The following is a 25,924-nucleotide window of genomic DNA, read 5'->3' as shown; positions in this document are numbered from 1 at the left end:
TAAAAAAAACAGATGAACATAAAATACCATCAGACTATACAAGGTACTGAGAAAGCCACACAATGTACATAATACACAGTGGCTGACTGGAACATATAAATAATGGAATAAGAAATCAGAGCACAGTTAAATAGCTTTTTGTTGATTTTTGTATCCATTTCTGCCCAGACAACTATAAGTCACATGTAAAATCACACAAGTTTTTCTTAGTCATAAATATAAGTTTTGACTAGGATTAGATTTGCCTCTTTTGTTTAGTTCTCCTTACAGTACAATTCACACACAACGGTATACAGACATAATATAGAATAGACAAACAAGGCAGAATATGGGAAATAATCAAAACACTGCCCATTACTAAATTGCCGACATGGTTTCAACAGATTAATGACTCCTAACAGTGTGCAGTGCCACACGTCATGACCATACACACAGATTTACAGGGTATGCAGAACAGTGGCATGTCTCTGTTAGGACCTGACTACAATGGGAGTTTAGCAAATACAGATGACATAGAAACAGGTGATTTAGTCTGAGAGGAAAGGAAGAGAAAAAACTGATGTTCTTATTTCCTGAATTAAGAAATCCATAAAATGATTTCCTATTTCACAACTAATTAAACCACAGAGCAAATAAAACATGTGTCTTGGCTTTTCGTGTCTTTATGTAAAAATGAACCATTCTACCCTTCATAGGGGCAATCTGAGGTTGCTACATCAATTTTTTTTACTTATAAATTAATGATATGCACCCATTTATTTTTGAAAAATATAACTTATAAAAGCCTCATGAGCTTAGTTTAACTGTCAAAGCCCATCAGAACCCAAAATATAAGATTGTTCACAAACATTGGAGTAAAACAAAGTAAATATAACAAACACTATATGGCCTCAAAACATGGTTAAAACTAGAATGTTGATATCATGGATGGTCAGTACTTCCATCCATAGCTCTGTCTATCAATTTGAGAGTGGTTACATTTCTCCAGGCCCATCCCTCAGCCTTTTAGCGAAACGGGTTTGGTGGGGGCGAGTGGGTACGCTTTATTATTGTTTCAACTGCTGATTGCCGCTTTAAGCGAACCAATTAATTATCTTACTTAATTTTGGTTTAAAGGAATTCCAAAATAGATTGTAAGGTAACACCTACAGTACCTACCAAACTACATTCAGTAACATCTTACTTGGAACTTAGTCTACTTATTCAACACAGTATAACATTTAAGCTGATCTAATTTGCTCCTTGCACTGGCCTTTGGCACATCAGGTAGGTAGGTACCCTACCTGTAACCTGATTTACTCAGGTAAACTACTGCTCCAGACGGTGTCTGTTAATGAGTTTTAACTCCAACATTTGGACATTTCACTGGACCAGGTTAAGCCTACTCCTGTACTGAATGGCACTTGGTAACTTTCACATCTTAAAATATTCTGGGACTATCTATTGTCCATATTTATGTTTAACTGCTATTCAGTTCTTGAGTAAAATAATTGTATCTAGGTCTATGAAACCAGCTCTGTGTTTGTATATACTAACCCCACTTCAATCAACAGTAGGTCTACAAGGCATACCGCATACAAATCCTATGACTAAATATTTGTCACAGCTTAATAAAAAGTCAACCAAACTGTTTCACTGACAGTAGAACTGGAGGTAAAAGTCATCATTCCCTTGGTGTTCCATGACCAAACCTGAAATGACAAAGTACTGGTATAGCATTACATGGTATACCCTGGCTGGTTTCACATACATTTGATATTTTAGTAATTCAGCAGACGCTCTAATCCAGAGTTACTTACAGGAGCAATTAGGGTTAAGTGCCTTGTTCAAGGGCACATCGACAGATTTTTCACCTAGTCAACTTCTAACCGCTAAGTTACCTGCCACCATAGATGAGAAGGTAGTGAACAATGGTGGTGACCCTGTGAAGAAGGCTGTGGTGTAGAATAGTATGTGAGTATGTGAGAATAGTATGTGAGGGTACTCAATGGAAAACATTTAAAAACATTTGGCGAAGGAAAATTATCATTTCTTATCGGACAAGTCTAATTAGACCCTGCCTGTTTCAGTCCCATTTCTTCAGTTTGGTGCCTAATAAACACAACCCTGATCTATCTGTTCTGTTGCAGCTGTTCAGACTGGGATGCCTTGAGACAGACTAAGCAGAAACTGGAAGAGGATAAAGGAAGAGAAGTGGACGGCTCCTGGAGATCACTTGTTCTCAATGAGAGTCTGCACCTTGCACACCAGGTCCCGGGCCAGAGTCAGGATCTGCTTGATGTTGTGATGCTCAGCCATTTCTGAAAGGAGTCGAGAGAAGATGAAAATGTCATACCAGCTGAACCACTGCCAGCATCAATGCACAAGACTATACCACCATATTTATTTTATGTGTGTGGGTAATCCCTGCATTCCCCTGTAACTCTGTATTCTCAGAGCTGGAGTATCACCTTTCACTGCATGGTGACAGTTCATAATCAGAGCCATCCAGTGGCTAGCTACACTGCAAACTTCATTTTACCAGGTTCATGTGAAGCAATTGTAATGTCAGTTCACGACAACAGACCTGAGAGTCTACTGATTAGCATGGGCTAGTCTGTTTAATTTAATTTAGTATTAAAAACACAGTTTGAGATCATTGTGAGGAGTTTTCCCCATTGGCCTAAATGGTTGGGCGTCCAGGGAAAATATTGTCTAAGGTTGCCACAGTAACCAAGGGGGCAACGCTTGGCGAAGGGTCAATTGCGTGCGTTATTCATTGAATAATTTATTTTCTCAGCACAGGTACCCATTCAAGGTTACTATTCTCCCTTCAGCTATTGACAAGTTGGACATTAATAAAAATACATTTTAGGTTTATCTTTCTCTAGGCAATTGAAATGCAATGCTCCACATTGACACTTAATTTGTAAATCTAGAGTTTGTGCCCCAGTCGAGTATTTCATATTAGCTGCTAAAGGTGGCAGACAGTTTACTATTAAAAGGGTATAGTACGCACACACCTATCATTTTTCCAAGTGCATGGAGACATTTTTTTAATACAGAAATGCTGGTTGAAAAGTTCCATACCTTCAATGCTCCGCAAACAACTGAATGAATTGTTGATTCATTGTTAGACAGTTTACCGTTGAAAAACTTAATGATGTCGGTGAAGTCCATGTTGTTCTCCAGAATGATGTCCCGGTAGACCTCCACCAGTGCCAGTGCGATGAAGAGGACAAAGTGGCTGGAGGAGGCATCCTTCGCTGCCCAGATGGTCTCCCATACCGCAAACACATCGTCATACACCAGCTCTGAGAATAGAGAAGTACAGGTGGATGCAGGAGTCAATTAAGGTAGGAGTGGTGGGGAAATATAAATCTGATAGAATTAGAGAAGGTATAAGTCAAATTGTAATAGCTTCACCTTGCCCTCCGATTGGGCTAGATGAAATTGACTTTGGGATTCAGAATGCAAGTACAGTACATGAGGATGAATCATGAGTCAGGATGGTTGGGATTTGAGTTCAGGGCTCTTGGTTTTTAATGAAGATAGAAGTGTGTTTGAATATGAGGGGTATAAACAGAGAGATTAGAGGCTATGATTGATAATGAGATAGCCATTGATTCATTTTCACCGTGCCCTCACATGTCCTTCACGCAGTAGTGACCCATCTTCTTATTCATTACCAACTCCCGAAGCCACTATTCCCTGAGTGATCTTACTGCCTGCCGCATCATTGATGTGGAAGCAGCTTATTATAACTAGGTATTGTTATCTTGTGTTGTTTTATATTTGGTCATGGTATGAAAACACGCTCTCCCCTAAGTTTAATTGCCATTTGCTACGGGCAATTCCACGGTAACAGAGGGATGCTGAGACTCCAATTTTTAACTTTGAAATGTATGCCAAATAAAAACCAATGATTGCAAAGTTAAACAAACCATAGAAAAAGGCATTTATTTGAAGAACAGTGCAGATGCAAAGTTTGGAAACAGAATGATGGGTTGTGCTGTTTGTTCCATCATTCTTTTACCAAACTTTGCATCTGTACTGTTCTTCAAATAAATGCATTTTTTTTTGGTTTGTTTAATTTTGCAATCATTGTTTTTTGTTTGGAATGCATTTTAAAGGCTCAGTGTTGCCCCTACAGTAATAAGTCCCCTCATAGCAGGATGTCATTATTACCACGCTTTAAGTCTAGAAGGAACCATCGGTAGCAGAAGTAGAAGTGGGTGTAGTCGCCATTTTGGTGCATGAGCTCAAAGATCTCCGAATCCAGTATCTACAGAAGGGTAGGAGCAGGAAGGAAGTAGTAGGAGAGAGAGCAGACAGTTGAAAGAAAAGAGAAGCCAGACATACAGTTGAAGGAAAATAGATGGGTTGGGGAGTAGAGAGGATGGGGGTTAGTGGAGACCATAGAGTTAGATGTGTTATATTCACTGTATCCTTCTATTCATGATAACAACTGGATGCATGCCAATACAAAAGTTACAAAGGGTCTCTGTGGCCTCACCTGGATAAGAGAGCGCATGTTGGCAAAGTGAGTGTCCATGGCCCCGCCGTGGGGGAAGTTCTGATTCATCCTCTTCATGAGCTCAGTGAAACAGCTATAGGCCATGGCCTCTGAGAAAGAGGGGAGGAAAGATGGAGAGAGGGGGAGGAAAGATGGAGAGAGAGGGAGGAAAGATGGAAAGATGAAGAGAGGGGGAGGAAAGATGGAGAGAGGGGGAGGAAAGATGGAGAGAGAGGGAGGAAAGATGGAGAGAGGGGGAGGAAAGATGGAGAGAGAGGGAGGAAAGATGGAGAGGGAGGAAAGATGGAGAGAGGGGGAGGAAAGATGACGAGGAAAGATGGAGAGAGGGGGAGGAAAGATGGGGAGGAAAGATGGAGAGAGGGGGAGGAAAGATGGAGAGAGGGGGATGAAAGATGGAGAGAGGGGGATGAAAGATGGAGAGAGGGGGAGGAAAGATGGAGAGAGAGGGATGAAAGATGGAGAGAGGGGGAGGAAAGATGGAGAGAGGGAGGAAAAATGGAGAGAGCGGGAGGAAAGATGGAGAGAGGGAGGAAAGATGGAAAGATGGAGAGAGAGGGAGGAAAGATGGAGAGAGGGGGAGGAAAGATGGAGAGAGGGGGAGGAAAGATGGAGAGAGGGATGAAAGATGGAGAGAGGGATGAAAGATGGAGAGAGAGGGAGGAAAGATGGAGAGAGGGGGAGGAAAGATGGAGAGAGGGGGAGGAAAGATGGAGAGAAGGGGAGGAAAGATGGAGAGAGGGGGAGGAAAGATGGAGAGAGAGGGAGGAAAGATGGAGAGAGCGAGGAAAGATGGAAAGATGGAGAGAGAGGGAGGAAAGATGAAGAGAAAGGGAGGAAAGATGGAGAGAGAGGGAGAAAAGATGGAGAGAGGGGGAGGAAAGATGGAGAAAGAGGTAGGAAAGATGGAGAGAGGGATGAAAGATGGAGAGAGGGGGAGGAAAGATGGAGAGAGGGGGAGGAAAGATGGAGAGAGGGGGAGGAAAGATGGAGAGAGGGGGAGGAAAGATGGAGAGAGAGGGAGAAAAGATGGAGAGAGAGGGAGAAAAGATGGAGAGAGGGGGAGGAAAGATGGAGAAAGAGGTAGGAAAGATGGAGAGAGGGATGAAAGATGGAGAGAGGGGGAGGAAAGATGGATAGAGGGGGAGGAAAGATGGAGAGAGGGGGAGGAAAGATGGAGAGGCGGAGGAAAGATGGAGAGAGGGGGAGGAAAGATGGAGAGAGGGGGAGGAAAGATGGAGAGGGGGGAGGAAAGATGGAGAGAGGGGGAGGAAAGATGGAGAGAGAGGGAGGAAAGATGGAGAGAGCGAGGAAAGATGGAAAGATGGAGAGAGAGGGAGGAAAGATGGAGAGAGAGGGAGGAAAGATGGAGAGAGAGGGAGAAAAGATGGAGAGAGGGGGAGGAAAGATGGAGAGAGAGGTAGGAAAGATGGAGAGAGGGATGAAAGATGGAGAGAGGGGGAGGAAAGATGGAGAGAGGGGGAGGAAAGATGGAGAGAGGGGGAGGAAAGATGGAGAGGGGGAGGAAAGATGGAGAGAGGGGGAGGAAAGATGGAGAGAGGGGGAGGAAAGATGGAGAGAGGGGGAGGAAAGATGGAAAGATGGAGAGAGAGGGAGGAAAGATGGAGAGAGCGGGAGGAAAGATGGAGGAAAGATGGAGAGAGGGGAGGAAAGATGGAGAGAGGAGGAGGAGAGAGGGGGAGGAAAGATGGAGAGAGAGGGAGGAGAGATGGAGGAAAGATGAAAGATGGAGAGAGAGGGAGGAAAGATGGAGAGAGAGGGGGGAAAGATGGAGAGAGAGGGAGGAAGGATGGAGAGAGGGGGAGGAAAGATGGAGAGAGAGGGAGGAAAGATGGAGAGAGAGGGAGGAAAGATGGAGAGAGAGGGAGGAAAGATGGAGAGAGTGGGAGGAAAGATGGAGAGAGAGGGAGGAAAGATGGAGAGAGAGGGAGGAAAGATGGAGAGAGAGGGAGGAAAGATGGAGAGAGAGGGAGGAAAGATGGAGAGAGAGGGAGGAAAGATGGAGAGAGAGGGAGGAAAGATGGAGAGAGAGGGAGGAAAGATGGAGAGAGGGGGAGGAAAGATGGAGAGAGAGGGAGGAAAGATGGAGAGAGCGAGGAAAGATGGAAAGAGGGGGAGGAAAGATGGAAAGATGGAGAGAGAGGGAGGAAAGATGGAAAGATGGAGGAAAGATGCAGAGAGGGGGAGGAAAGATAGAGAGAGGGGGAGGAGAGAGGGAGGAAAGATGGAGAGAGAGGGAGGAGAGATGGGGAGGAAAGATGGAGAGAGAGGGAGGAAAGATGGAGAGAGGGGGAGGAAAGATGGAGAGAGGGGGAGGAAAGATGGAGAGGGGGAGGAAAGATGGAGAGAGGGGGAGGAAAGATGGAAAGATGGAGAGAGAGGGAGGAAAGATGGAAAGATGGAGGAAAGATGCAGAGAGGGGGAGGAAAGATAGAGAGAGGGGGAGGAGAGAGGGAGGAAAGATGGAGAGAGAGGGAGGAGAGATGGGGAGGAAAGATGGAGAGAGGGGGAGGAAAGATGGAGAGAGAGGGAGGAAAGATGGAGAGAGCGAGGAAAGATGGAAAGATGGAGAGAGAGGGAGGAAAGATGAAGAGAAAGGGAGGAAAGATGGAGAGAGAGGGAGAAAAGATGGAGAGAGGGGGAGGAAAGATGGAGAAAGAGGTAGGAAAGATGGAGAGAGGGATGAAAGATGGAGAGAGGGGGAGGAAAGATGGAGAGAGGGGGAGGAAAGATGGAGAGAGGGGGAGGAAAGATGGAGAGAGGGGGAGGAAAGATGGAGAGAGAGGGAGAAAAGATGGAGAGAGAGGGAGAAAAGATGGAGAGAGGGGGAGGAAAGATGGAGAAAGAGGTAGGAAAGATGGAGAGAGGGATGAAAGATGGAGAGAGGGGGAGGAAAGATGGATAGAGGGGGAGGAAAGATGGAGAGAGGGGGAGGAAAGATGGAGAGAGGGAGGAAAAATGGAGAGAGCGGGAGGAAAGATGGAGAGAGGGAGGAAAGATGGAAAGATGGAGAGAGAGGGAGGAAAGATGGAGAGAGGGGGAGGAAAGATGGAGAGAGGGGGAGGAAAGATGGAGAGAGGGATGAAAGATGGAGAGAGGGATGAAAGATGGAGAGAGAGGGAGGAAAGATGGAGAGAGGGGGAGGAAAGATGGAGAGAGGGGGAGGAAAGATGGAGAGAAGGGGAGGAAAGATGGAGAGAGGGGGAGGAAAGATGGAGAGAGAGGGAGGAAAGATGGAGAGAGCGAGGAAAGATGGAAAGATGGAGAGAGAGGGAGGAAAGATGAAGAGAAAGGGAGGAAAGATGGAGAGAGAGGGAGAAAAGATGGAGAGAGGGGGAGGAAAGATGGAGAAAGAGGTAGGAAAGATGGAGAGAGGGATGAAAGATGGAGAGAGGGGGAGGAAAGATGGAGAGAGGGGGAGGAAAGATGGAGAGAGGGGGAGGAAAGATGGAGAGAGGGGGAGGAAAGATGGAGAGAGAGGGAGAAAAGATGGAGAGAGAGGGAGAAAAGATGGAGAGAGGGGGAGGAAAGATGGAGAAAGAGGTAGGAAAGATGGAGAGAGGGATGAAAGAGGGAGAGAGGGGGAGGAAAGATGGATAGAGGGGGAGGAAAGATGGAGAGAGGGGGAGGAAAGATGGAGAGGGGGAGGAAAGATGGAGAGAGGGGGAGGAAAGATGGAGAGAGGGGGAGGAAAGATGGAGAGGGGGGAGGAAAGATGGAGAGAGGGGGAGGAAAGATGGAGAGAGAGGGAGGAAAGATGGAGAGAGCGAGGAAAGATGGAAAGATGGAGAGAGAGGGAGGAAAGATGGAGAGAGAGGGAGGAAAGATGGAGAGAGAGGGAGAAAAGATGGAGAGAGGGGGAGGAAAGATGGAGAGAGAGGTAGGAAAGATGGAGAGAGGGATGAAAGATGGAGAGAGGGGGAGGAAAGATGGAGAGAGGGGGAGGAAAGATGGAGAGAGGGGGAGGAAAGATGGAGAGGGGGAGGAAAGATGGAGAGAGGGGGAGGAAAGATGGAGAGAGGGGGAGGAAAGATGGAGAGAGGGGGAGGAAAGATGGAAAGATGGAGAGAGAGGGAGGAAAGATGGAGAGAGCGGGAGGAAAGATGGAGGAAAGATGGAGAGAGGGGAGGAAAGATGGAGAGAGGAGGAGGAGAGAGGGGGAGGAAAGATGGAGAGAGAGGGAGGAGAGATGGAGGAAAGATGAAAGATGGAGAGAGAGGGAGGAAAGATGGAGAGAGAGGGGGGAAAGATGGAGAGAGAGGGAGGAAGGATGGAGAGAGGGGGAGGAAAGATGGAGAGAGAGGGAGGAAAGATGGAGAGAGAGGGAGGAAAGATGGAGAGAGAGGGAGGAAAGATGGAGAAAGTGGGAGGAAAGATGGAGAGAGAGGGAGGAAAGATGGAGAGAGAGGGAGGAAAGATGGAGAGAGAGGGAGGAAAGATGGAGAGAGAGGGAGGAAAGATGGAGAGAGAGGGAGGAAAGATGGAGAGAGAGGGAGGAAAGATGGAGAGAGAGGGAGGAAAGATGGAGAGAGAGGGAGGAAAGATGGAGAGAGGGGGAGGAAAGATGGAGAGAGAGGGAGGAAAGATGGAGAGAGCGAGGAAAGATGGAAAGATGGAGAGAGAGGGAGGAAAGATGGAGAGAGAGGGAGGAAAGATGGAGAGAGGGGGAGGAAAGATGGAGAGAGGGGGAGGAAAGATGGAGAGGGGGAGGAAAGATGGAGAGAGGGGGAGGAAAGATGGAAAGATGGAGAGAGAGGGAGGAAAGATGGAAAGATGGAGGAAAGATGCAGAGAGGGGGAGGAAAGATAGAGAGAGGGGGAGGAGAGAGGGAGGAAAGATGGAGAGAGAGGGAGGAGAGATGGGGAGGAAAGATGGAGAGAGGGGGAGGAAAGATGGAGAGAGAGGGAGGAAAGATGGAGAGAGCGAGGAAAGATGGAAAGATGGAGAGAGAGGGAGGAAAGATGAAGAGAAAGGGAGGAAAGATGGAGAGAGAGGGAGAAAAGATGGAGAGAGGGGGAGGAAAGATGGAGAAAGAGGTAGGAAAGATGGAGAGAGGGATGAAAGATGGAGAGAGGGGGAGGAAAGATGGAGAGAGGGGGAGGAAAGATGGAGAGAGGGGGAGGAAAGATGGAGAGAGGGGGAGGAAAGATGGAGAGAGAGGGAGAAAAGATGGAGAGAGAGGGAGAAAAGATGGAGAGAGGGGGAGGAAAGATGGAGAAAGAGGTAGGAAAGATGGAGAGAGGGATGAAAGATGGAGAGAGGGGGAGGAAAGATGGATAGAGGGGGAGGAAAGATGGAGAGAGGGGGAGGAAAGATGGAGAGGGGGAGGAAAGATGGAGAGAGGGGGAGGAAAGATGGAGAGAGGGGGAGGAAAGATGGAGAGGGGGGAGGAAAGATGGAGAGAGGGGGAGGAAAGATGGAGAGAGAGGGAGGAAAGATGGAGAGAGCGAGGAAAGATGGAAAGATGGAGAGAGAGGGAGGAAAGATGGAGAGAGAGGGAGGAAAGATGGAGAGAGAGGGAGAAAAGATGGAGAGAGGGGGAGGAAAGATGGAGAGAGAGGTAGGAAAGATGGAGAGAGGGATGAAAGATGGAGAGAGGGGGAGGAAAGATGGAGAGAGGGGGAGGAAAGATGGAGAGAGGGGGAGGAAAGATGGAGAGGGGGAGGAAAGATGGAGAGAGGGGGAGGAAAGATGGAGAGAGGGGGAGGAAAGATGGAGAGAGGGGGAGGAAAGATGGAAAGATGGAGAGAGAGGGAGGAAAGATGGAGAGAGCGGGAGGAAAGATGGAGGAAAGATGGAGAGAGGGGAGGAAAGATGGAGAGAGGAGGAGGAGAGAGGGGGAGGAAAGATGGAGAGAGAGGGAGGAGAGATGGAGGAAAGATGAAAGATGGAGAGAGAGGGAGGAAAGATGGAGAGAGAGGGGGGAAAGATGGAGAGAGAGGGAGGAAGGATGGAGAGAGGGGGAGGAAAGATGGAGAGAGAGGGAGGAAAGATGGAGAGAGAGGGAGGAAAGATGGAGAGAGAGGGAGGAAAGATGGAGAGAGGGGGAGGAAAGATGGAGAGAGAGGGAGGAAAGATGGAGAGAGAGGGAGGAAAGATGGAGAGAGAGGGAGGAAAGATGGAGAGAGAGGGAGGAAAGATGGAGAGAGAGGGAGGAAAGATGGAGAGAGAGGGAGGAAAGATGGAGAGAGAGGGAGGAAAGATGGAGAGAGAGGGAGGAAAGATGGAGAGAGGGGGAGGAAAGATGGAGAGAGAGGGAGGAAAGATGGAGAGAGCGAGGAAAGATGGAAAGATGGAGAGAGAGGGAGGAAAGATGGAGAGAGAGGGAGGAAAGATGGAGAGAGGGGGAGGAAAGATGGAGAGAGGGGGAGGAAAGATGGAGAGGGGGAGGAAAGATGGAGAGAGGGGGAGGAAAGATGGAAAGATGGAGAGAGAGGGAGGAAAGATGGAAAGATGGAGGAAAGATGCAGAGAGGGGGAGGAAAGATAGAGAGAGGGGGAGGAGAGAGGGAGGAAAGATGGAGAGAGAGGGAGGAGAGATGGAGGAAAGATGGAGAGAGAGGGAGGAGAGATGGAGGAAAGATGAAAGATGGAGAGAGAGGGAGGAAAGATGGAGAGAGAGGGAGGAAAGATGGAGAGAGGGAGGAAAGATGGAGAGAGAGGGAGGAAAGATGGAGAGAGAGGGAGGAAAGATGGAGAGAGAGGGAGGAAAGACAGTCAGAAATGTTGAGTGGTCCGCTTCTATCACTGTTTCGGTTGTCCAACCTGAAGCTCAACAGAACCCCTGTCCTCTGTTCTATAGTATTATATTCATTGTACTATTTCTTTATTTCTCAATACCTCTGATATAGTATGATATAGTGATAGTCTAAGATGAGTCTCATTGACAAACTGTCAAATTGACAACTAAGCGTTGTTGTGTGTGTTATAGAGCAGCTGAACCAAAAAAAATATTTATTTGGTTGAAAACGGCATCGATATTAGTCAGAAACATTGATTCTAGTGTTAAAATTGACTACAAAGTGTAAATAGCATATTTTGGTCATAAAGTCAGTATCTTCCAAAACAGGTATTAGGGAAGCTGTTACGTTCCTAGATCCAATGGATGTTTGAGGGTTGGGTTTTGATTTAGATCATGCCCACTTGCCCACTAACAGAGGACTGTAACGCCTAGGGAGAATTGTGCATGGAGAAATGCACAGAGAAACAGCTGCGCTGATTGCGCTCTATCCAATCGTACGGCTGAACCTACAGACAGAGACAGACCTGCTCACATTACACATGCACCTCGGACTTATTTACATAAGAAAACACGTTGCCTATGTTATGTTAAAAGAACACTTGGCCCCTAAGTCATTGTTCAAACCTATACTTACAACTTGTGCTAAGTTAGGATACTATACTGAATTGAATCAGCCGGACTCAGAGGTAAACTTCAACATGTCTTTACTCCACGACAGTCGGTGTAACTAGAACCCAGCATTATTTACTGACGTGGTGACATCCTATCAGTACGTTACATCAATACACAACCTCCACCCTTTACTTGGACATAAACTTCAACTTCAACCTAACATACACAACAACACGTGTTTCTTTACCTGCATAGCAACCAGTTGAGGCTGGTGGGAGGAGCTATAGGAGGACGGGCTCTGTGTACTGACTGAAATGTAATAATTGGAATGGAGTCAAACGTGGTTTCCATATGTTTGATGTGTTTGATATCGTTTCATTTATTCCATTCCAGCAATTACATTGAGTCCTTCCTCCTATAGCTCCTCCCACCAGCCTCCACTGATAGCAACCATTGTGTTACCAATAAACAAATGAAATCTGTTCCCAGTATCTTAATAGTTTGGTTTTCCTAATAAACTTTTCTTTATCGGCTTACTTTCTTACTATAAAGCATTATTTTTCACAACATAACTCATCATTAAGAGTCTTTTCATTAGTGCTTTGTACTTACCACTTTTCAGTTTATACTTGTTTTCTTTACCCCTTACTTTTTCAAATGTATTTAACCTTTATCATTATTTAATGACAAAGTCTGTTCGCTTCTGTGTCCGTTTGATTTGTCTGTGAGGCCTGCCTGGTTTGGGTGTCAGTGGTCTTTGTGGTGACCTCTCACAGATAGTCTCTGGTTTGGACTCAGAGTAGGGTTCTGTTCCACAGTCTCTTTCAGATTAGTGGTGTCCATTGGTTGTGGAGCTGGCTCCTCAGTTGTGTACCTTTTCACAAATGTTGTATTTCTGTAATACTGGTTAGACTGAACAACCAGATTGTTTCCCTCTTTGCTGATCAGTGTGTGGTACCCTTTTATTTTTGATTTTTATTTATTAGGTTCCCCATTAGGAAACCCTCGGCTAGTCTTACTGGGGTCCGACATATAACTAAAAATGCATTACAGACAAAAGACTTGCATACATTTAAAATCATTAACATGTAATGTGTGTGTACATCTATCAGTTACACATACATGACAGGACATACACACAAGTAGGTCACATGGGGGAGAGGCGTTGTGCCGTGAGGTGTTGCTCTATTTGTTTTGTGAAACCAGGTTTGCTGTTCTCTTGCACTATATAACATGGAAGGGAGTTCCATGCACTCATGGCTCTGTATAATACTGTATGTTTCCTTGAATTTGTTCTGGACCTGGGAACTGTGAAAAGACCCCTGGTGGCATGTCTGCTGGGGTAAGTGTGGGTGTCAGTGCTGTGTGTAAGTTGACAATGCAAACAAATTGGAATTTCCAACACATTCATGTTTCTTATAAAAACAATACGTTTTTATTTGATCTTTCCTCAACTCTTAGCCAAGACATGCATAGTATTAATATTAGCCCTCTGATTACAATGAAGAGCAAGACGTGTCGCTCTGTTCTGGGCCAGCTGCAGCTTAACTAGGTCTTTCTTTGCAGCACATGACCATATGACTGGACAATAATCAAGATAAGATAAAACTAGAACCCGCAGGACTTGCTTTGAGGAGTGTGGTGTCAAAAAATCAGAGCATCTATTTATTACGGACAGACCTCTCCCCATCTTTTCATCCATTGAATCTATATGTTTTGACCATGACAGTTTACAATCTACACCAAGTAGTTTAGTCTCCTCAACTTGTTCAACAGCCACACCATTCATTACCAGATTCAGCTGAGGTCTAGAACCTTTGTACCAAATACAATGCTCTCAGTTTTAGAGATGTTCAGGACAGTTTATTACTGGCCACCCATTCCAAAACAGACTGCAACTCTTTGTTAAGGGTTTCAGACTTCATTAGCTGTGGTTTCTGATGCATATATGGTTGAATCATCAGCATACATGGACACATATGCTTTGTTTAATGCCAGTGGCAGGTCATTGGTAAAAATAGAAAATATTAGAGGGCCTAGAGAGCTGCCCTGTGGTACACCACACATTACATGTCTGACATTAGAGAAGCTTCCATTAAAGAAAACCCTCTCAGTTCTATTAGATAGATACCTCTGAATCCACGATATTGCAGAGGTTGAAATGCCATAACACATGCATTTCCTCAACAACAGGTTATGATCAATAATATCAAATGCTACACTGAAATCTAACAGTACAGCTCCCACAATCTTCTTGATATCAATTTATTTCAACCATTCATCAGTTATTTGTTTCAGTGCAGTACATGCTGAGTGCCCTTCTCTAGAAGCATGCTAAAAGTATTTTGTTAATTTATTTACAGAGAAGTAGCATTGTATTTGGTCAAACACAATTTTTTCCAACAGTTTGCTAAGAGCTGGCAGCAAGCTTATAGGTTTGCTGTTAGAACCAGCAAAGGCTGCTCTACCACTCTCGTGTAGATGCATGACTTTGGCTTCCCTCCAGGCCTGAGGACAAAGGATTTCCTCTAGGCTCAGATAAAGAAATGACAGATAGGAGTGGCTATCGTCAACTACCATCCTCAGTAGCTTTCCATCTAAGTTGTCAATGTCAGGTTTGTCATTATTGATTGATAACAATACAATACTTTTTCCACCTCTCCCACACTAACCTGATAAAATTCAAACATGCAATTCTTTTTTTTTGTGATTTTTGTATTTTTTACATGAGTAGATGGCACACTATTTGTTGTTGGCATTTCCTGCCTAAGTTTCCCCACTTTGACAATTAAGAAAACATTAAAAATAATTGTCAACATCAAATGTATCAACCATACAATAAGGTCATCCCTCCATTTAAAAGGTATATGATTCTGAACATACAGTGCTACACCCCCACCATTGCTATTCCTATCCCTTCTCAGTAGACTCTATCCATGAATGTTAATTTGCCATGAATGAATATCCGAACACCGCCCGAACAAGGAGAGGAAACGACTTAGATGGAAGTCGTGACAAGACCTCTATGTTTACATCACATACACTATCAAGCATTTCACACATTTTATTTAGATACTGACTGTTAGCACTTGGTGGCCGAAAAATAAAAGGCTTTAGATGTGTCAGGTAAATCTGCAACCACAACACTTCAATAACACTTGACATACGATCTTCTCGAAGTATTACAGGGATATGGCTCTGAATATATACAGGCACAACTCCCCCATAAGCATTCCTGTCTCTTCTATAGATGTTATATCTTTGTATTGCTGCTGCTGTATGTATCATCAAATTACAGTGCCTTGCGAAAGTATTCGGCCCCCTTGAACTTTGCAACCTTTTGCCACATTTCAGGCTTCAAACATAAAGATATAAAACTGTATTTTTTTGTGAAGAATCAACAACAAGTGGGACACAATCATGAAGTGGAATGACATTTATTGGATATTTCAAACTTTTTTAACAAATAAAAAACTGAAAAATTGGGCGTGCAAAATTATTCAGCCCCCTTAAGTTAATACTTTGTAGCGTCACCTTTTGCTGCGATTACAGCTGTAAGTCGCTTGGGGTATGTCTCTATCAGTTTTGCACATCGAGAGACTGAAATTTTTTCCCATTCCTCCTTGCAAAACAGCTCGAGCTCAGTGAGGTTGGATGGAGAGCATTTGTGAACAGCAGTTTTCAGTTCTTTCCACAGATTCTCGATTGGATTCAGGTCTGGACTTTGACTTGGCCATTCTAACACCTGGATATGTTCATTTTTTAACCATTCCATTGTAGATTTTGCTTTATGTTTTGGATCATTGTCTTGTTGGAATACAAATCTCCGTCCCAGTCTCAGGTCTTTTGCAGACTCCATCAGGTTTTCTTCCAGAATGGTCCTGTATTTGGCTCCATCCATCTTCCCATCAATTTTAACCATCTTCCCTGTCCCTGCTGAAGAAAAGCAGGCCCAAACCATGATGCTGCCACCACCATGTTTGACAGTGGGGATGGTGTGTTCAGCTGTGTTGCTTTTACGCCAAACATAACGTTTTGCATTGTTGCCAAAAAGTTCAATTTTGGTTTCATCTGACCAGAGCACCTTCTTCCACATGTTTGGTGTGTCTCCCAGGTGGCTTGTGGCAAACTTTAAACGACACTTTTTATGGATATCTGTAAGAAATGGCTTTCTTCTTGCCACACTTCCATAAAGGCCAGATTTGTGCAATATACGACTGATTGTTGTCCTATGGACAGAGTCTCCCACCTCAGCTGTAGATCTCTGAAGTTCATCCAGAGTGATCATGGGCCTCTTGGCTGCATCTCTGATCAGTCTTCTCCTTGTATGAGCTGAAAGTTTAGAGGGACGGCCAGATCTTGGTAGATTTGCAGTGGTCTGATACTCCTTACATTTCAATATTATCGCTTGCACAGTGCTCCTTGGGATGTTTAAAGCTTGGGAAATCTTTTTGTATCCAAATCCGGCTTTAAACTTCTTCACAACAGTATCTCGGACCTGCCTGGTGTGTTCCTTGTTCTTCATGATGCTCTCTGCGCTTTTAACGGACCTCTGAGACTATCACAGTGCAGGTGCATTTATACGGAGACTTGATTACACACAGGTGGATTGTATTTATCATCATTAGTCATTTAGGTCAACATTGGATCATTCAGAGATCCTCACTGAACTTCTGGAGAGAGTTTGCTGCACTGAAAGTATAGGGGCTGAATAATTTTGCACGCCCAATTTTTCAGTTTTTGATTTGTTAAAAAGGTTTGAAATATCCAATAAATGTCGTTCCACTTCATGATTGTGTCCCACTTGTTGTTGATTCTTCACAAAAAAATACAGTTTTATATCTTTATGTTTGAAGCCTGAAATGTGGCAGAAGGTCGCAAAGGTCAAGGGGGCCGAATACTTTCGCAAGGCACTGTAAGTATCTAAGTGAGTCTCAGAAATGGCTGACATATGAATGTTATCTGATGTTAGCAAGCTATTGATTTCATGAACCTTATTTCTAAGGCTACATATATTATTATGCACTATTTTCAGCCCTTTCCTGGGTAGCTTATCAGAGATAGACACCTTTAAGGTTGTTGTGAACTTGTTTGTTTGTCCAGTTTTAAGAGATCCTGGTCTCCGATGTCCACGTCAGACTACTTGGCTCTGTGACGGTTGTCTGCATAGATCTAGGATTTCCCTTTCTCCTCAGCACCATGATCCCATGTCTCCAGCTCACTCTGTGGTGCAGCTATATCCAGAAGCTTTTCCTTTTGAAAAGGAACGCAGCTGGGCTCGGTAGAGTGATCAATGGATTTGTAAACTGTGACGTCTTTGTGTAGCTCCCGGTTCCAGCTTGTGCAATGCGAATTTGTTTCATGAGGGAGGCATTTTGCCGCTCCGCTTCACCATTTGCCTGTGCCCATTTTGGCATAATTTTCACACGCTGTATCCCGTTTTCCTGGCAGAAGTTTTGGAACTGGATGAAGTATCGTGGGTCACAATCAGATCAGATTGTTATTGGTAGACCTTGATGACTGAAAATAGTCTACAGACTATTAATCACCTTTTCTGTGGTGGTAGATTGCACAATATCATATTCATAATACCTGCTGTAATAGTCTACAACTACCAGTATGGAGTGTCCTGTTCGTAGTGAACCCAATAGATCAGTGGCAACATCAGGTAGCGCTGTGGATCTCAGCGGTTCTGGCACGTCTGGTCGTTCTACAATCTGGTAACCATGACTTGACCTGACGTGTCTCTCTGAAGCCTTGTCCATGCCCGGCCACCATACTTTACTCCTGAGATGTTGTTTTGTGCCTACAATGCCTCAAAGTACATGTGGCAAAACAATGAGTGTTCCCCTTCAAATCAAAACCTTAGGACTAACTGTCCAATTACACACAGTTCATTTGTTATAGGTGCATATGCCTGGCATGTCGCATAATACCCACTCCGAATAGCATTTCTCACCTCTCTTAGTTCTTCATCTGTAGCAGATGCTTCATCCACTTCCCTTCTGGTCATTGCACTTGGAATTGCGTTCACAGCCACAAATCTCACATACTCCTCTACTTAATGTGTGTGTGATTCATTCACTGCAGTCTCTCCAAGTAGACGAGTCAGCAATATTGTTTTCCCTGGTATGTGGACAACACGAAAGTCATAAAGTTGGAGCCTCAGCACCCACCGTTCGTTGCGAGCCTTATGACCTTATGATCAGTCACTAAATCAAATTCCCTGCCGTATACATACAGGCAAAGCCTTTCACAAGCCCAAACCAATGCAAAGGCCTCCCGCTCAGTCTCTGAATATCTGCGTTCACCCTCTGATAGACTCCTGCTCACATAACAGACTGGAACCATTTATCTGTGTTATTCTTACACAAGCACAGCTCCCAAGCCCACTGGTTCTGCATCTGCTATTACTTTTGTGGGAGCATCTTTGTCAAAGTATGCAAGAGTCGTGGTTTCAGACAGTCTTTTAATGTCTGAAACGTCTTCTTCTGTTCCAGTCTGAAGTGGAACGTTGTGTCCTTCTTGGTCAACTTCCGCAGAGGCTCTGAGAATGTAGAGAACTGGGGAATGAACCTACTACTGTAACCCACTGAACCTAGAAAGCTAGGAACCTCTGATGAAGTGTCAAGCTCCCTGGCCTCGACCACTGCTCTCACTATTTCAGCTGTGGGACCGATGCCCTTCTGTGAGAGTAGCATGCCCATAAACATCTTATTCATGTTGAACTGACATTTCTCTGAGTTGAGAGTCAGTCCACAGCCCTGGTTTTATCTCCAATTGATGGTAGCCCCATTTAAGATCCAGTTTACTGAGCATGACAGACCCATTTATTCCTTTCAAAAGTTAATCTACTGTGGGGATTGGGAACCTGCCACAAATGATTGCTGTGTTCACTTGTCTCATGTCCAAACACAGTCTTATGTCACCGTTCGGTTTTGGCACTACCACCGCTGGATTCACCAATGGCGTGACCTCATCCACTCTCTCGCTTGGTCCATGTTTTGTAGTTCCTCTATCTTTTTCTCCACAGCTTCACTCAGGTGGAATGGAGCACGCCTAATGGCCTGTGCTACTGGTGTCATGTTTTCATCAACATGTAGGTTGATCAGCCTTGTGTTGTGCTTACCCATCCCTTCAACCAGCTTGGGGTACCACTGTTTTATCTGCGCTTTCACATCTGTCACTGCTGCTCTGCCAACACCCACTTTTGACACACCCAATTTAACGGCAGTCTCTTTCCCTAGCAACGGCTCTCTGTCACAGTGAACTCAGTCTGTGTGCTGCGCTTGCCTAGCTTTATTTGGCATGTGAAAACTCCTTTCACTGGTATTGACTCGTTTAATGAGTATACATATAGCTTTTTATCAGTCAGTGATAAACGACACCTGGTTTCTGTGGCTTTCAGCTTTTCCCATGTGCTCTCATCTACTATGTTAGTTGTGGCCCAAGAATCAATTAACATGAATAAATTGTCCCCTCCCACTGAGAACGGGATCCTGTCTGAGTTACAGTTCTCATGCACAGATGCATAGTCTCTGTTTTGTTCCTCTGAATCAACACATTTCACAATCTGTTTCGAGTTATCTTTGGTCTTGCACATTTTTGCAAAACTATCCTTTCGGTTACATTTCTTGCAGGTCTGCCCGCATGCTGGACAAGCAGGGTCCTTTGCAAAATGATAATGTCCACAAAGGTAGCAAACTTTCTCTGATTTGTATTTTCCGTCTACATTCTGTCTCTGACCCGTTTGTGATATTTCCCTTCCTTGTTGAAAACATGATCTCATCATCCTTCGCATCTGTACTCACATGCATGGTGGACATTTGCACTTCAGTTCTTTCACATTGTGGCTCGAGTAACCGCGCTAATGTTAGCCTAGGGCCCTCCTCCAATAGCTTTCGCCGCAAATATTCTGCATAACACTTGCTCAGTATGGCACCTCTAATCTTATATGTTATTTTCTCCTGCAAAGACACAGTCCTTAGCTGCTTGTCTAAGATGAGTAACAAATTGCTGAACTGTCTCACCAGTTTTCTGTGTCAGTCTCGCGAATGCCGTGTTCTCTTGTGGCACAAGGGAAAGGGGAATGCCGTGTCAGTTGTACAACTGAATGCATTCAACCAAAATGTGTCTTCCACATTTAATCCAACCCCTCTGAATCAGAGAGGTGCAGGGGACTGCCTTAATCGACGTCCACATCAGCGGTGCCCAGAGAGCAGTTATTGTTGGGGGTTAACTACCTTGCTCAAGAGCAGAACGTCAGCGTAGCAGGTTCACTGTAGCAGTCAAACTGTGGCATGGTGCTTTCCATCTTGTCGACCATTTAACTCACTTTTCAGATTTAATTATCATTTTCAAACATTATCCTCTTCGCCATTGTTCAATCCTATACTTACAACTTGTGCTAAGTTAGGATATTATACTGGATTGAATCAACTGGACTCGAGGTAAACTTCAACATGTCTTTACTCCCTGATCGTCTTGTAACAAGAACCCAGCATTATTTTGTGACGTGGTGACGTCATATCAGTGTGTCACAACGATGCACGATTAAGCCCTTTATCAAGTGGCAACTTGCTGATCTGTTTGATAGTGATCACTCCAGTCTGCCACTGAGAATTGAGACAATTTGCACTTGCAACTCAACCCATTCATGAGCATCTTGTGTCCCGCCACGACCTGTTTTGTAACATGATTCGCTAAAAAACTCTGCCAGACGGACGCACACTACGGTAATAGTTGAACAACAAAATGACACTGAAGCACTTTGTCACTCGCCAGTGACTTGATAAGCTGATTCATCTAACATGGCCTGCCTGCTCAATGTGCCTGCTACAGTTAACTGCCAAAATAAAGGAAACACTTGTGTAAATGAGGGATCTGGCAACTCTGTTATGGTGTGGGGTGAATTTTCCTGGTTTGGGGCCACTCAACCCCTTAGAGGGCAAGGTAAACGCCAATAAATACACAGCCATTCTGAGTGATCACTTTCAACATATGGTGAAGCATTTCTATCCTGATCGGAGTGGTCTCTTCCCAGCCTGTTCTCATAGACTAGACGTAACATAGTAAATGTAAATCCAAGACACTCAAATTAGTATGATATGTTACGTTTGGTATAGTTACATAAGACAGATGGCTATTTAAGGAAAAAACAAAAGCCACTGATAAACAGTGTGCAGCTGGTGCTTTATTTACGATAATTTGACAGCTCGCTGATGATAAATTGTAGACGTTCTCAGAAATCAGTTCAGAGCGCAGTAGCAGCTGACTCGATACTTTCTGCAGTGCACTACTAGTTTTCATACAGTTTCTTTACTTGAGAAATACTGCACCTTAGATAGATGTAAAATTGCACGATTAAGACCACCTTGGCAAAAACGTCTAAATTAATTACAGATTTCTTGATTTATCTTATATTAATTCTATTTCGAGGGCGAAATGTTGCTACCGTTACTCAATAGAGACAAACAACAGTAACTGCCAGGGTACATTATAGCGAACATAACACACCCACATTGAACCACATGATGCAAATCTATTTTCTTTTCTTAATGAGCATCAGAAAAACACATGCGGAATCGGTGAGAAAAAATTACTGATCAAGTCAAATCACTTTTAAGAAGAAAAAATTATCTTGAAGGTTGACACATTTTGCGGCCATCGCAGAATCAATATCCAACTACCAAGGAGGAGAGTGAGGGAGGAGCACAACACAGCTCACAGCCTTGACTCACAGCGTTAACTCACCATCATCCAGAATGACAAGGAGGGGAGCTAGCAGGTCACACATGCCCTGCACATAGCCAATCTCCAGGTGCTGCCAGATATAGCTGTGAAGAGAAGTCAGCATCATGTACTGTGTAGTGTGACTCATTCATTCTTCCAATTTTCCATGTATTAATTGCGCTCCACACATAACATAATGAGTGCTAGATTATTTACAAACCTGTCTACAAAAGTGGAGTAGAGAATCATGAATGGCATTGTTTTTATTTTACCTGCACATGATGTTGCGCAGTTTCTCCAGGTTGGCAGGGGTAAAGTACCAGTAGTTTCTGTCACACCTCTGGACATCCTTCTCAATGCGATGCAGGTTGATCGTGTACATGTCCAAAAGCTCTTGCTACAACAAAGGTGCAAAACCACCACACAAATTTTAAAGAATAACCAAACACCTAAATAGATCTCGATTATTCCAAACTTTTATTCTAAAAAATGAAATGCCAAGTGCCTACAGAGTAGGTGGTTCCGATGGATGGCACTGGAGAGATTTTCAGCTCTCCTCCCACGGTCAGGAAATCAAATTTAGGGAAGAGGCTCTCCATCTCAGGCTCCTCAGACATGATGGACTCTGTGCCCTCAGGGCTGGGCTTGCACTTCTCCTTCTCCTCCAAACGGAGCTCCAGATGGTGAACTGAGCCCTCAGAGAGAGCAGCCCCGACCCCGGAGCTTTCACACAGGCCCTTCCTGTCCCACGGTAGGGCCATGGAGAATTTAGCTGAGGAAATCTCCTCCATCTCAATGGCCGAAGGAGACTCGTCTAATTCTGTGGTGGCCAGAGCCTCTTTGAGCCTGGTGGTGCTATCCATTGCTCTTGCCACGCTGGTCTCTGCAACAGGGCTTTTATTCTTCTCTGACTCTAGCAGCTTGGCCTCAGATAGTATGATCTCCTCCTCCTTTATTTCTCCCACTTCCTCTGATTTTTTTATCTCCTCCACTTTCGCCTCTGCAACCTCTTCTGGTGACACTGTCTTATACACCTTTGTTTCGACTACCTCTTCAGATTTCAAAGTCTGATTGGCTTCTACTCCCTTCTCAGTTTCTGTCTTTTCTACATTTGTTGCATTGGCTTCCTTTACCTCTGTTGTTTCAGCACTCTTTGTTTCTCCAGCCCCTGTTTCTGAAGTTCTTTCATCATCCAGTTCTGATGCTGTGTCTTCCGTTGCTTCTGCAGTCACCGTTGATATCGATGTATTCTCCCCTTTTGGCTCTCTATTGTATGTTTGGGATGTCTTATTCTCTTCTGGGTTCTCCTTTGTTTCTCCTGACTCCCCAGGTTCCAGTGACTGCATCTCCTCTGTGTGTACTTGCATTGTTGGCTCTCCATCCAACATTTTCATCACTTCTGCGTCAGGCTCTTTAGCCTCCCTTGTTTTGGACTCATCTGTTTTGGACTCCACTGTTCCTTTTACAGCATCCACTTCTGCTTTTGGTAACTTGCTGTCTTCCTTTTCAGAGGTCCTTACCTCATCTTTCTCATTAGATAGAGTCATGGAAGTCTTCTCTTCTTCTATTTTCAGGCTCTCTAGCTCAGCTGGGTCTGCTGCCTTGTCCTCCCCCGTCTCTGGATTTTCCCCCATTTTTACCTCTGGATCTTCTGTCTTGGTGTCCTCAGTATCTTGGGCCACTTCAGTCACACTCTCTTCCTTCTCTTTTTCCTCCTTATCTGGCCGGTCCTTGGCCTGGAGGTCCTTCTCATCCTGCAGGGTCAGGGGTTGGACATTTGGGTCATCTGCTTCCAACTCTTCCTGATGGACTTTGACTGGGATCTGTTGGGCTGGGGTCAGCTGTGGAGGAGTACTGATGGTGGTTTTGGGGTTGGTGTCAGGCACAGTGCTGTCCTCTGTGCTCAGAGAGTGGTCTGACATGCCCGAGGTGACAGAGAAGTTGCGAGAGGAGGGATGCCCCGAGTCTGGGGAGCTGGCCACGTTGGGCAGGCCTCCTCCATTGGGGATCTTGGGAACCGGCTTGGCCTCCTCACTCTTGGGCTCTGTCTCGATCTGTTCCACTTCCTCCACAGACTCAAACACCTGAAAGAACAAGTCAAAGGGAAGCAGGCTAGTGTAAGGGAAGGGAAGGGAGGATGTGAAGAACTAGCAGGAGAGAGAGCGATATTGGTTCAAAAAAGCTAAAGACTGTAAAAGACTAAGGTAATTCCATAGTTTTGGAACAATAGGAATCGCACAGTTGTAATATGAAAGGTGTTTTTGGTATGAATATTACAAAAACTGTCATGGAACTATTTCTAGCTTTCGGAGGTGCTCTTCGATTTTGAACTTGAAGCCAAAATACAACATATTTCCACTAGAATAGTGATTGGTGGACCAAAATAAAGTTGTACACCACAGGTAAGCTCAGGACATTGTTCTATAGTTCTCTTTTCAGTCCCGTGAGACTAAGTAGCCTTTGTGTATAGTAGCCTTTGTGAGTGTATATTCAGCTCTGTGTGTGTTATTATTCTTATTGTTCATCAATTATAAATAATTCATTACTGTTAATTATGTGTAGAGGGGCATAGAATTACTTATGGAATGCATTTAACATTTTATATATTTAAGAGGATCTCTGTCTATATGGGTACCTGGGTACTGCTGTCAGAGTCACTCTGCAAGCGAGCCAGGCTCTGTCTGTCTGAGCTGCAGCTCTGGGAGGACTAGCATGAGTAGTACCAGAGAACAAGCAGGGGAGAAAACAGGTCAATAAAACCCTGGAACAACATTATCCATACAAAACACTCATGTGGACAAGTAATTATGTAGGCCTGTATGTAATGATATATAACTGTCGTAAAGGCAGTGTATTATTGGTGCTTCAAATGAACATTACACAATATGCTTTGTAGTTTCATATTATTGAGGCGTTGGAGAGCTAACATGTTGGTCTCCCGGGTATCCTGTGTGCCACAAGACTATGTACAGACCCTGTGTTGTTGTTTTTGTCGCACTGATTTGCTTTATCTTGGCCAGGACGCAGTTGTAAATGAGAAATTGTTCTCAACTGGCCTACCTGGTTAAATAAAGGTTAAATAAAATGTAAAATGTTTTAAAAAATGTGTGCACATGGGCAGGTGGGCGTGTGTGTGTGTGTGTGTCACCTCATTGCTGACACTGGAGTCACGGTGCAGCATCCTCTGCACAGTGCTTGGATTATCCACACTGGCTGAGATGGACGAGCATTTAGCCAGTGCCGCAGCATGCTGCTCCTTCTCCCGCTGCCGCACGATGGCCTCGCAGCCCAGCCACTCGCTCATGGTCTGCTCGTAGCACGCCCGCACCTGCTCATCCACCTGCACAGTGTCACAGGGCAAGTGTCAGGGGTCGGAGATCAAGGGGTTTGGTGGTGACCTCCGATGGCAAGGGGGACACCAACCTCTTTCCTGTCATCCTCAGACATGCCAAACTGGTAGTGGCCCAGGAGGAAGGGCCACACCTCCTTACGCAGTGAAGGGTCAACACCACCAAAGTAGACCAGGCGCAACAGCTCCTGCTCCTTATAGGCCTGGAGAGCAGGGAGAGAGAGCAAGGAAAGAGAACAGGGAGAGAGAACAAGGAGGGAGATAACAGAATGAGAGAGGGGAGGGAGAGGCCTCAGTCATTGAGCCACAACACACACAGATATAGAAAGCCCTACGTACAGACCCAGTTCAAATACCAGTAGCAGTTGTTTTCTTTCAGTTACTAGTTTTGAGCGTTTGATTGAGTCTGGCGTACCAAAGATCTGAACAGTGCTCTCATGAGGACCGCCACAGGAAAGGAAGATGCAAAGTTACCTCTGCTGCAGAGGATAAGTTCATTAGAATTAACTGCAACTCAGCTTGCAGTCCAAATAAATGCTTCACAGAGTTCAAATATCAGACATCTCAACATCAACTGTTCAGAGAAGACTGCGTGAATCAGGCCTTCATGGTCAAATTGCTGCAAAGAAACCACTACTAAAGGACACCAATAATAAGAAGAGACTTGCTTGGGCCAAGAAACATGAGCAATGGACATTAGACCGGTGGAAATATGTCCTTTGGTCGGATGAGTCCAAATTGGAGATTTTTGGTTCCAACCGCCATGTCTTTGTGAGACGCAGAGTAGGTGAACAACTTATGTCCGCATGTGTGGTTCCCACCGGGAAGTATGGAGGAAGAGGTGTGATGCTGTGGGGGTGCTTTGCTGGTGACACTGTGATTTATTTAGAATTCAAGGCACACTTAACCAGCATAGCTAACACAGCATTCTGCAGCAATACTCCATCTCATCTGGT

The 25,924-nt window shown here is 44.9% G+C and overlaps 1 protein-coding gene across 4 annotated transcripts in view; it reads right to left on the bottom strand.

Annotated features, from left to right (window-relative positions):
* LOC110525371 (small G protein signaling modulator 1) overlaps window positions 1-25,924 on the bottom strand; it is a 77,898-nt gene that overhangs the window by 154 nt on the left and 51,820 nt on the right. For 3 of the 4 annotated variants that reach the window (XM_036979501.1, XM_036979502.1, XM_036979504.1), the window contains 10 exons: window positions 25,043-25,171; window positions 24,768-24,959; window positions 24,255-24,326; window positions 22,129-23,703; window positions 21,892-22,016; window positions 21,641-21,723; window positions 4,496-4,605; window positions 4,168-4,264; window positions 3,126-3,293; window positions 1-2,300 (listed from right to left, as the gene is read on the bottom strand). The exon at window positions 1-2,300 is cut by the window's left edge and continues 154 nt beyond it. In XM_036979501.1, the coding sequence (XP_036835396.1) occupies window positions 2,212-2,300; window positions 3,126-3,293; window positions 4,168-4,264; window positions 4,496-4,605; window positions 21,641-21,723; window positions 21,892-22,016; window positions 22,129-23,703; window positions 24,255-24,326; window positions 24,768-24,959; window positions 25,043-25,171 (2,640 nt within the window). In that variant the 3' untranslated portion in view covers window positions 1-2,211. The remainder of the gene's footprint in view (window positions 2,301-3,125; window positions 3,294-4,167; window positions 4,265-4,495; window positions 4,606-21,640; window positions 21,724-21,891; window positions 22,017-22,128; window positions 23,704-24,254; window positions 24,327-24,767; window positions 24,960-25,042; window positions 25,172-25,924) is intronic. The other variant, XM_036979503.1, reaches the window with a different exon arrangement.

Source organism: Oncorhynchus mykiss, chromosome 6 (genome assembly GCF_013265735.2).
Source record: "Oncorhynchus mykiss isolate Arlee chromosome 6, USDA_OmykA_1.1, whole genome shotgun sequence".
Classification (NCBI taxonomy): Eukaryota; Metazoa; Chordata; class Actinopteri; order Salmoniformes; family Salmonidae; genus Oncorhynchus; species Oncorhynchus mykiss.
Note: the sequence above shows the minus strand (reverse complement) of the source record. Positions and strands in the feature narration are given on the sequence as shown.